Source organism: Euleptes europaea, chromosome 6 (assembly GCF_029931775.1).
Source record: "Euleptes europaea isolate rEulEur1 chromosome 6, rEulEur1.hap1, whole genome shotgun sequence".
Classification (NCBI taxonomy): domain Eukaryota; kingdom Metazoa; phylum Chordata; class Lepidosauria; order Squamata; family Sphaerodactylidae; genus Euleptes; species Euleptes europaea.
The window spans coordinates 56,584,874-56,596,043 of NC_079317.1; the positions used below are offsets into that span (position 1 = coordinate 56,584,874).

An 11,170-nucleotide genomic window follows, 5' to 3' on the forward strand; every position below is an offset into this window, starting at 1 on the left:
GGAGTGGTATTTACCACTCCAATTCAAGCGTATTTTGGATTCCCTTGGGAGCTCTCCCAAGAGACGTGTGCCGGGACCAGCTCAGTTACTGGAAGTCCTCCTTATATATGAATACTGGCACTTTTTTTTACACCAAAAAGCATTGACAATACCTAAACAGTTCTTTCTTTAATTCCAGGTTGCCACTGCTCAAGTGTGTTACCCTGGCTGAGAAGGGTGTGCCAAGCTCTTGAAGGGAAAGTCAAAGCACTAAGCAAAAATCCAACATGTCCCACAGCATCGCTGCACCCTGCTATGTCTCCTCCCGTGAGACGTGGCGTACAAGGTTATTTCCTGATACCAAAGTACTATAGCTAAGAGGTCATGCTTCAGCATCCCACAGTGCTGGGGTACAATGGGCATATCTGTTACTTGGCAACAATATTTCCCCCCTGCCAACAGTGGCCTTAATGGTACACTGGTAGTGAATCAACCAGAAGTCGCCAACCCAAGGCTCTGTAGAACAAGAAGCAGAGGATCCAAGTAAGTCCAATCAAATTGTAATTAAAAATTTAAAAGACATTTTAGAATCAAATGTTTTAACCTTGCTACAGTTTTGTCAACAGACACAGTAAACAGTTTCCTAATCAGTTCAGTAGAGGGGCTATGGCTGAGTGGCAGAGAAGGTCCTGGGTTTAGTTCCCAGCATCTCCAATTAAAAGGATCAAGCAGCTGGTGATATGAAAGGCTTTTGCTTGAGACACTGGAGATCCACTGCCAATCACAGTAGCCAGTGCTGACCTTGATAGAACAATAGTCTGACTCAGTAGAAGGGAGCAAGCCTAATTTAGCATAACCAGCATGGGAGATCAAAGGAAAACAGGAGATGTCAGTTGTGTTTTTCTAAGTTCATCAGCCGCAACAGTCCATAAATATCTTCTGGAAGCTCCAGCTTTCAAGACAATTCAACCTGGAGATCCTCTCCATACTTTCGGATCAGTTTCTCATGATTGTGATCAACAGACCACTGCTCTGGAAGATGCTTGGGCTGCATAGTGTCCAAGAAGTGCTGGCGCCAGCGTCTCTCCAGCTGCATGAGGGAGCGGAGACCCCCTTTGGCAAAACACTGTACCACTTTCAGACCATGCGGCATATAGGTCTCATTACAAATCCTGAAAAGGCAACGATAAAACTTGGATTTAGAAAAGCATAGAACTTCATGGAAGACCCAAGCAACCTACAGGACAATTACATTTTGGCCTCTGTAAAGGTACTCATAAAATTATTTTGAAGACAAGTCTGTTCTACAAACAGACACTGGTGATGATGGTGAAGCTCTGTCGGTTCCATGAGAGCGTGGTATCAGTTGCCATGAGAGCCCATTTAAGAATTTTACTTTTCTACCTAAAACTGAGAAAATTGACCAACTCAAAATTGGTGTATTACAGCTATATGTACTATTCAAAGGAAAATTATTGGGATAAGGTCCTTATACCCATCCTACAATTGTATAATTTGCCTTTGCTAGAAATCTTAAACACATGGGACCCAAAAGATATCAAAAAATGGATTGCTGACAAAGAAACTGATAATGATATGTGCCTAATACAAAAGTCCAAGTACTCCCCATGGTATCCGTTATTCATCATCATCATTAACCTTTATTGGCATGCCAGAGAACAAAAATAAAACAACAATATACCTCCAAAGGACAATACATATAATTCACAATTCGGGCTAATAAAACTTTTCTTGTTCTTTAAGAACTCCTGTAAGAAATTCAGCCACAGTAGCCGTAATTTTAGGATCCTGATCACTCAAGAGAAATGTACGTTTCACTTCATTGCTCCTGTATCTCATGGACTGGAGCAAAGTAAAGAACAGTTTATCCCGCAGAGTCACATAAAGAGGGCAATGTAAGAGGATGTGATCAATTGTATCAAGCAAATTTAAACCACATGGGCATAAGCGTTCATGCCTGGGGATCTGAAGATATCGGCCTGAGAGCATCCTAGATGGGAGGTATCCGTTATTCAAACCGAATAAGTTCTTTTCAAATTATTTAATGGAACTTTTGGACCCAGGGTTAAGGAGAGCATTTACTACGGCACAATTTCAAACGATGCCTTCAGCATTCACCCATGGTAGATATAAAAAAATTCCTCATAACCTAAGGCTATGTCCCTGCTCCTCAGGTTCAATAGAGGATCTCCCACATATTTTGTTTAGTTGCCCATTTTACAACTCCATTCGTTTTAAATTAACCCAGCATATCCCAGATGTATTAGACACAGTTGAGGGCCGAGTTAGATTTTTAATGGCAGACATTAATTCAAAGATCACGCTTAGTGTGGCCTTTTATATCATGTTAGCTTCTAAGCTAAGGAAGAAATTTGTTGAAAATTAGACCCCGAAGTTGATACAGAAAGAATAATTTAGGAAAACTATAACATTCAATTCAGTAATCAATATGTATATATATGTGGCTGTCTGTAACATTTTAAAAAAATTATTCATGTAACTCTGGGTGTTATGGGTTATACATTTTGTATGGTTTTAATCTAAACATTGTTAAGGTCTGTGACTAAAACATTAATAAAATTGAATTGAATTGGCTAAGAGCGGTGGACTCTAATCTGGAGAACCGGGTTGGTTTTTCCACTCCTCCACATGAAGCCATCTGGGTAATCTTGGGCTAGTCACAGTTCTCTCTGAAATCTCTCAGCCCCACCTACCTCACAAGGTGTCTGTTGTGGGGAGAGGAAGGGAAGGAGATAGTAAGCCGGTTTGATTCTCCTTAAAAGGTAGAGAAAGTAGGCATATAGAAACCAACTCTTCTTCTTCCCTAAAAGAATCCTGATCACCCTCACATAGAGAAAGCCAAGCAACTAGCAGTGCAATCTTAAACAGGCCCTTTTAAACCCTAAATCAATGGGCTTAGAGTGTGCAACTCTGCTCAGGATTCAACTGTAGGTCAACTTAAAACCAAATGTTTACAAGTAACCCAGGTGAGTGTGTGTGAGGGGTAAAATTACGTTCTGTGACCAAAGAGAGGGGAAAGGGGCACCCTACATATGATGCAATCTTAAATCACTTTGGCTCCCCTTTCTGGTGTGAACATATTTCCTTTAATTCCACCCTCTCTCGTACTCCATTCACTACAGTGGAATGGCTCTTGAGATCAGGACCTGTGCTTGAGAGAGCCTTCCAAATCAGGCCCTGCCCATGAAGACAGTGGACTTGACCAAGAGGAGGGCAGGGTCAAATGAACAAGCCTTGAGATGAATGCAAATATTCAGACCATAATAAGAAGGCAGTAAGGCCTGGCCTGTTGAGCTGAACTTAAATCTTGGCACACAGCTAACTAATTTGCATTCCAAACCAGTAGACGCTAAATGTACCTGGTTTCCAGTCCAGCTGCTTCTTGCAGCATCTCTTGGGAAACTGTCACAGAGTGAAAGTAGTCCTTAACCACCTGTAGCAGTTCCTCTTTCCTGTCATCCGGCAGGCCGTCTGCATTCAGAAGAGCCCTGGCACCTGAACGGACTTGCCTGCGGATGGGATCTTCAAACAGGCGAACACCTTCCTCGCAGCCAATGGGGGCACCAAACTCCTCGGCCAACTTCTGCTTCAGATGGTTGTCATAGTAATTGGAAATAGCATGGCAGGCAGTGCAGAGGAGGAGCACGTCATGAGAATTGTGGTCCTTCATCTGGATGGGGAAATGTCTCCGGTATTCGTGAGGCACTATGTTCTTTCTGTCAAAGAAAACAGGCCGGTTGGTTCGAACTGCCAGCTGAAAGCCCAACTGATCCTGCAGCACTTGAGGTGTGCTGTTGACTGACTGGGGGGGGGGGGGCGGAATTGGCCAGGCCTGCTCCTCCGCCTTCAAACAGCAACTTGATCTGTGGAAATCAGCTGACATTGCTTTTCGTGATACGGAGATACATGTCATCACCTGGAAATTTCTGCAGATCAAACCACTGTTAAAAGGGGCCTGTAGATTCTGTTCTTCTCACTGAACCTTGGCATGCACAGCCCAACCCTACTTATGTATTCACATTTTGACATCACAGTGGCCGATACTTTCACAGGAAAAAAATGTTTACATTAGGAACCAGAAAGCGTCTTTCCTCCATGTTTCACTTATCCTGTTTAATGAAAGGTGGCACAGCACAGAAGATAAGAATGCATGGTGTAAGCCAGGAAGTCCACAATTCAAATCACACCTCACCCATAAAAGCCCTGGCTGGCTTTAGGCAAGCTGCTGCCTTTTAAATCTCAAGCCCCACCTGCAGTAGGGGATAACACAGACAAACTGGGGATTACTTTACATTTTCTACAGTAACCATGGCTCTATTCACACCTCGTTGGATATTATGCATTCATTGCACTTCAACAATCATTTGCAACAGGACTGCTTGGCCTGCACTGGAAAATTCTATTGAGAATTATTGCTGTACCAATAAGAAAATGTCCAACGCTGTGTGGATACAGGACATGTCAAGTATTATGGCAAATGTAGGTTTGTAGCACTGTGTTAAAATAGTAAAATTTGGCAAGTGGCACCCACAATGATTCTGCAAAGTGGCACCTTGTCAATGATTTCCCATGAGCTGGATGCTACCACGCTAACAAATTGAAAGGTGCCACCAATTTGTTTGCCCATATCACCTACTTCGAACTACTTCCACTTGTAAAGGAGGCAAAGAGGCAGGTGCCACTGGCCCTCCCTCTGCAGACTTACCTAAATCAGGTTGGCTTCTAAAGGCTGGAAATAAGCAAGTGTAGGGTAAGGACTGATTGTGCTTAAAGTATTGTAACAACAGATGTGTAACAATTAGGTGCCATTAAACACACCGTATTCTGTAAGAACACATGACAATATTTAGATGTGCGCTGTACTGAAAATTTTGCTAGTATATGATGTTCTGGTTGCCTGCGTGATTATTTTGATTCACACAAGTATTAAGGGCTATTTTGACACAGGTTATTTGCCCTGGGTTTGAGGCTGTCGGGAAGATGGGTTTTTTTCCTGTTTCCTCACAGCATAGTGGCATCAATCCATCATGTGATACATATTAATAGGATCCAATGCTACTTAAATAAATGGACCACAACATAAGCTCTTGTGTTTTGCTGTGTCCAACAAATATACTTTCATTGGCTGGAGAACTCACCGAATATAAGACTCTGTCTTGCCACAAACAACACACATGTTCTCTTTGACTGTTAAATAATAATCCACCTGAGATTCAGGGCGTCCAGAAGGTTCAAACAGAAGCTTCACAATAAATGGGTCTGTACCCACCAACTCTAGGACCACCAAACAGAGAAAGAGAGAGAGCAAGTTCATTAACGTCTGAAGAACAACTATGGGATGAAATTAAATACTGGATTACAAAAAATAGTAAGTGCATAAAGATAAAAACTGGGCAGCAGGGGGACAATAGGGTGAACCTTGTCCATTTTGCATGTCAACATCTTAAGTACACATGAACACAGGCCTTATATGGAGCCAGACCATTGGTCTATCAAAGACAGTAATGTCTAACCTGACTGGCATGGGCTCTCCAGGGGCTCAGCTGGAGGTCTCTCTCATTACCTACTATTTGATTCTTTTTAACTGGAGATGCCAGGGATTGAACCTGGGACCTAGATGCTACCCCGCTGACACACTGCACCTATTAACAGTTTGGTTGCCTTTCTGCTTGCATCCAGGCTGAGACAAAGGGATCCCATCTCAGGAGGAAACAGAGCCATAGGCATCATGCAGCCACAAGGAATTGCAAAGTGAAAGAGGATACACCGAAGCATGTGCTATAGTGGCTCAGTGGAGTCTGAGTAGAGCGGATGGGCAGAATGTCTGTACCCTACCAGACTGGCTGGCAGATGTAGTCCAAATGCCACATCAAGGTTGCCATGTTGATCTGCATTAAATACCTCAGCCCTTCTTCATAAGCAATGTTTCTAACTCACCATAATCTTGACCCCCCCAAAAAATGAATAAATAATAAGAGCTGCTTTTCAAGTTTAATGGTCCCCATACCCCACCCAGCAGATCTTGCAGAACAATAAAAGGCTCACATACCTGCAATGCCCTTATCAAGATACCACTGGGCCTTCTTGCGATCACAAGTGCATAGAGGCTGCCCATCTGGTGCATATAAGAAGCAATTGTCATACAGGGGAGATTTCCTGTGAAAACAATGACATCACAAGCATGAGCTTTCATTAGCCATATCCCGTATATAGTGGTATCTGATCTTATTGCATGCAAATCCACCTATAATATAATTAAAAAAGAAATCCTAATACCTAAATCCTGTAGTTGTGCTTCCAAAGGATTCAGCACTTCAGAAGCTCAGTGTGATATCGGTGAGCCCTCAGACTTCCTCAAGCACAAGACACTGGGGAAGGAATTATCCTTGACTTACGTGCAGTGCTTTGGAGGTAATTCAACCTTCTTTGAAGGTCAATGCGACATCAGACACCCCTCCTCTGAGGCAATTGCATCTGTTTCCTCACAAGATGGTAGGCCCCTCACCCCGCTCATACAAGCACTTTGGCCAAGGGGAGCAACCTACAAAAGTTAGATTTGCATCTCCAGTGAGGAACTCCAAAGCTAGCTATTGAAGCCAAACCCCAAAAAAATCCTTCAGACTTTCTTCAGGCCTTCCTACTGAAAAACTACATAAAGAGGGATACAATTACCTAGCAGAATATCCTACTCCCAGGGGCTTGCGCTTGTGCTTCCGAGGGTCCTTTGCTGGCTGGTTGACTGGGGAATGCTCATTAGACAGTGACTGCTGATTCTTTGCTTTTTGCGGCCAGTCTTCTTTGTTCTCATCATCACCAAGGCAACTACTGTTTCTTCCTCTGAAGGGTACATCCACCAAGCCCTGGCACTTTCTCAGGCCCTTTTCCCAAGCAGGGAGAGCGTGCTCACTCCTTTCTGCTTGAGGGATGAAGGGAAGTCTCAGCAGATGCAGGAACATAGCTACCGATACCTGGGCATCCCTGGCAGCATAAGCAATCTGAGGAGGAAGGAAGGGCCTTTGCATGACATTACACGGTGGCAGTTGATATGTGCGAGGACCCCCCAAAGAAAGCTCCCAAATACAAAAAGAACGTATCACAAGAAACAAGACTGTCACCTCCATCCTACTTAAGGCAACGGCAGCATCAGACTCTAGGAAACTCTTAAGACTCCACAACAACTTTGTTCAACTGAGCAATTCCTTTGGTTGGTTCCCCCATTACAGTTGACAATAAACAAGCCAACGGATCTGACAGCATTTCTGCCGCTGTCCCCACCTAATGGAACAGGCTTCTTGAAAATGTAAAGGAATGCTCTCTCTGTAGTGACTTTTAGAAAATTCTGTAAAGTAGCCCTACACGGGATCCCACAGGGCAATTTCCGGTTTTTAGTGCCGGTTGCTGTTTCATGTGCTTGTCTGTTTTTCTGAGGTGTTCTATTTGTTCCTCTTTTCGGGCACTGCTAACTGTATAGATAGATATATTCACTTTTATTGTGAGCCCAGGAGCCTCCCCCACATGACATCAGATGGAGCAAAGAAGGAGTTTGCACGCACCCTGCTCCTCTGCCTCCTCTTCTTGCCAGCTCCCCTCCCACTAAGCCTGGAGCTGGTAGCCAGAGATATCCTGGCAGACCCCTACCATACCCACTCCTGGCCTTCACGAAGAAATTTCTCCCCATGAGAGGCAGGAAGCCACTGAGCCCAATGGTGTGGGGCCTGCCACCCAGGAGCAGCCCTGAGTCACTGTTGATCAGCTGTTGTGGTGGTGGCTCTTTAAGTGGATGCGTCTCTACAGCAGCTGCCCAACCAGGTTTATCTCAGTCAAAGTGGAGGTACCCTTGCCCCCCGGTACCACGCAGTTCCTTCCCGCAAAGAAAATCATTAACAGGTGCTTCGGCCAATTCATACTCAAAGCCTTTGCAAATCCAAAGCCCTGCTTTCTTTTTGCCCAGCAGGAAAACTTCAAACACAGAGAAATTGAACAGTCAATGAGAATGAGCTGGAAATTATCCAAGAAGATTATCCTGCTGCTATGAGCCGTGCCAGTTTTAGAAGCCACAATAAAACTCTCTTTTCACTCAGGCTTTTAACTGACGCTTTTTACCCAGGGCTGTGTGTTGTGTTTTTCAAAGTATGTTTTTACTTTGTGAGCAAGGTTGACAGTGGGATATAATCAATATTCATGGTGCAAAAACAAACCTGTTCCTCAGTCAGTTGCTCGTTCTCCCAGTTGCTGCACCGCAGGCGAAGAGATTTGTCAAGTGAATAGTTCAGGATCCTTTCCGCTAGAGATTTGAGGCTGAGTCCATTTGGTGGGAGGGACTTACTTCAAATTTTATATTTGGAAAGAAAAGAAAGTTAACCTCATCCATACAACCTCTCTTCAAACAAAATAGCTTATCAAGGGAATTGTTTCAGTGAATGCCATAAAAAAGTACCATCTGCATGTAGTACTTATTTAGCAAACAGCTTGTTAGTTAGCTTAGGAATCTGAGATCTAAACACGTTCAATGCTACTAACGTCTTCCTGAAACTGCTTTAATTTGCATTCAGTTGGTTAAAAACAGGAGAGAATGCACTTGTAACAAAATTATAAGTCTAATACAAATAAAAAATTTTAACAAAACAAGCAACAGTCACCACCATCCAATATCCAACACATCATACTGACATCTTTCTCTGGCAATCGATGTCTTCTGAATGTTCAGAAGAACAATTACTGTATATCCCCTCCCTCTGCCCCTGCCACAGTGAATAACTTTCTTGCTATTACACAAACCTTTGTCTCATGGCCAGATACCGGAGATCAACACTTCCTTTGACTGTTACCCCATAGTCACGAAGCAACTTGCAGCCGTCTTCCCAACACCCTACCCCAACTTTCAGGATGCCACCATCTGCGAGGATGTCCAGCAACGTCTTTGGAAGAGTCTGTTCGCCACTGGTCAGCCTGGGTAAGCGAAGGAGGACACAAAGACCACTGGAGGCTGCCATTTGCAGGAGAGAGACAGGCTTGGCCTTCCCTTCGATAGAGACCTGCCAGAAAAGAGAAAGAGAAAGCACAAGTTTATCTGGCCGAACTCCATGCTGCAACAGAATAGAAGATAATAGTTGTGGGAAGAAAAGCTCTTGGGGCTGACTAGGTTGAACCCCCTGGAGAAATCATGAATTTTCAGTAAAGATTCAAACATCATATTTTGCTTATTTCATAAATTGAGGGGCACAGTTTCTATCATAGCTGAGTGAAGGTTTCCATTATAGCTGGCCTCCCTTCCCCTGTTTATTTGGGTAAATTGATTTGGGGACCCTGACCGTTCCCCCTGGGCTGGCTACTGAGGAATGTGTCCAAAGTCTGAGTGCCAGTCAGATTTTAGATTCTATGGATTATGGTTTTAATTGTATAATTATATTTGTATTTTAATGTAAAATGGGTTTTACTGTAACTGCTATTTGATGTGAGCCACTCTGAGCCCAGCTGGGATAGAGGCGGGGTATAAATTTTAAAGATAAACAAATAAATACACTATGCATCCAAAACATATCAGAAACTCTACTTTAGGACCTAAACCTTGTCCCTAATCCTATGGGTGCCTGTATAGAATCATAGAATCATTGAGTTGGAAGGGGCCATACAGGCCATATAGTCCACCCTCTGCTTGACGCAGGATCAGCCTTTATACCTTGGCCTAGATCAGAGATGCCCTCATCTCCAGATAGCCTTTAGATAACAATAACATGCATTAGCCAAGAATGTCATGTTTGCACATTTCAGGCCTCCACGTTCGCTTAGGAAAAGATTGCCACTGCCAATAGCAAAACCTGTCCTAAAACTAAGCTCTTCTGGTGGCAATTCTGTTATTCTATTGAGGAACTCACCTAGTGAAATAAAACTTTCTGGAACAAACTACTGTCTTGATAAAGTGCATCATCTAAGCACCTATGGGGCAATTTTTTTCCACGGGGTGTGAAAGCTTATTTTGCAGCGTAAACAGTTTTCTAGGAAAAGGCCTGAAAAGAATTCATTGTGGAGGGGCTTTGTTTTATAGCCTCTTGTGAACATGGTATTATGTTTTATATAGTTGACATTTTGTTTTGTAAATTTTATGGGAGATCACTGGAGAAGACTAGTAAGGCTGAAATGCATTTGGGTATGTATGTTTGGGTTATTTTGATCTTGTATTTGTACCTTTTTAAAAAAACAAAACATTTATACCTTCGATACTGCTTAAGACCTGACTTGGATAGCTCAGACTAGCTTGACCTTGTCAGATCTCAGAAGCCAAGCAGGGTTGGCCCTGGTTAGTATCTGGATGGGAAACCATCAAAGAAGTCTAGGGTCCCGAGACAGAGGTAGGCAATGGCAAACCCCCTCTGACTGTCTCCTGAACACCCTGCAGGATCACCATAAATTGGCTGCAACTTGACAGCACTTTAAACTACCACCACTTATTAAGAAATCATAGTTGTAGTAGGATTATTCAATCTTCAACCTTTTTTTTGCTTTATTATTGCTAAATGGGTTGGTTGTACGTTGTTTCTCTGCTTTTTTGTGGGGGCTTATAAAACTTTATGGGACAAAAGAGAAGTGCACCTCTATAAAATCAGGGATATCATTGCAACTGCATCAAAATCTCACCATATATCTTCCTAAACTATGCAGTAACCTGTCATTAAAGGACTAAAATGTACTGCCTCTTTTCTGACTCAACTGAACTTTCAGCATCACAGGAGAGTGATCTGCTGAAACCAAAGCACCAATTCTCTTAGAACAGACTTGTCCATGGTTTAAGCCTTACCCACTCACAGTCGATTCCAAGGACTGGACAGTGTTCCAACTCCTTCTTTAGTAAGGGTTCCAGTCTATTCCAACCCTCTGCATTAGAAACAATCACTATTTCTCCCCCAAGAATCTTCTCCACCCAGGGGACAATGGTAGAGGAGAAGAGTGGAAGAAACCTTTCTTCTGGGAGATCTTCCGTTCCTTGTTCTTTGACAGCTCCTCCTCGGTTAAGTGGGATGCAGGCTTTGTCTTTCCGACGTCGGGTAACTTTCCAGAAAAACAGACCTCCTGCTGTAACACCCAACAGAGTGGCCACAATGACAGCAACTGTTGTTTGTCTAGGCATTGCTCATCTCTCTTACAGCTTCAC

General features: G+C 43.3%; 1 protein-coding gene across 1 annotated transcript; it reads right to left on the reverse strand.

The window, feature by feature from the left end:
* Positions 1-622: 622 nt before the first annotated feature.
* Positions 623-11,170, reverse strand: EXD2 (exonuclease 3'-5' domain containing 2). The gene is made up of 8 exons (XM_056851412.1): positions 10,817-11,170; positions 8,800-9,056; positions 8,220-8,346; positions 6,694-7,016; positions 6,071-6,177; positions 5,160-5,295; positions 3,381-3,737; positions 623-1,151 (listed from the first exon to the last, which is right to left on the reverse strand). Exons 1-8 carry the CDS (start codon positions 11,144-11,146, stop codon positions 935-937), a joined length of 1,854 nt encoding a protein of 617 aa, XP_056707390.1. The 5' UTR covers positions 11,147-11,170; the 3' UTR covers positions 623-934.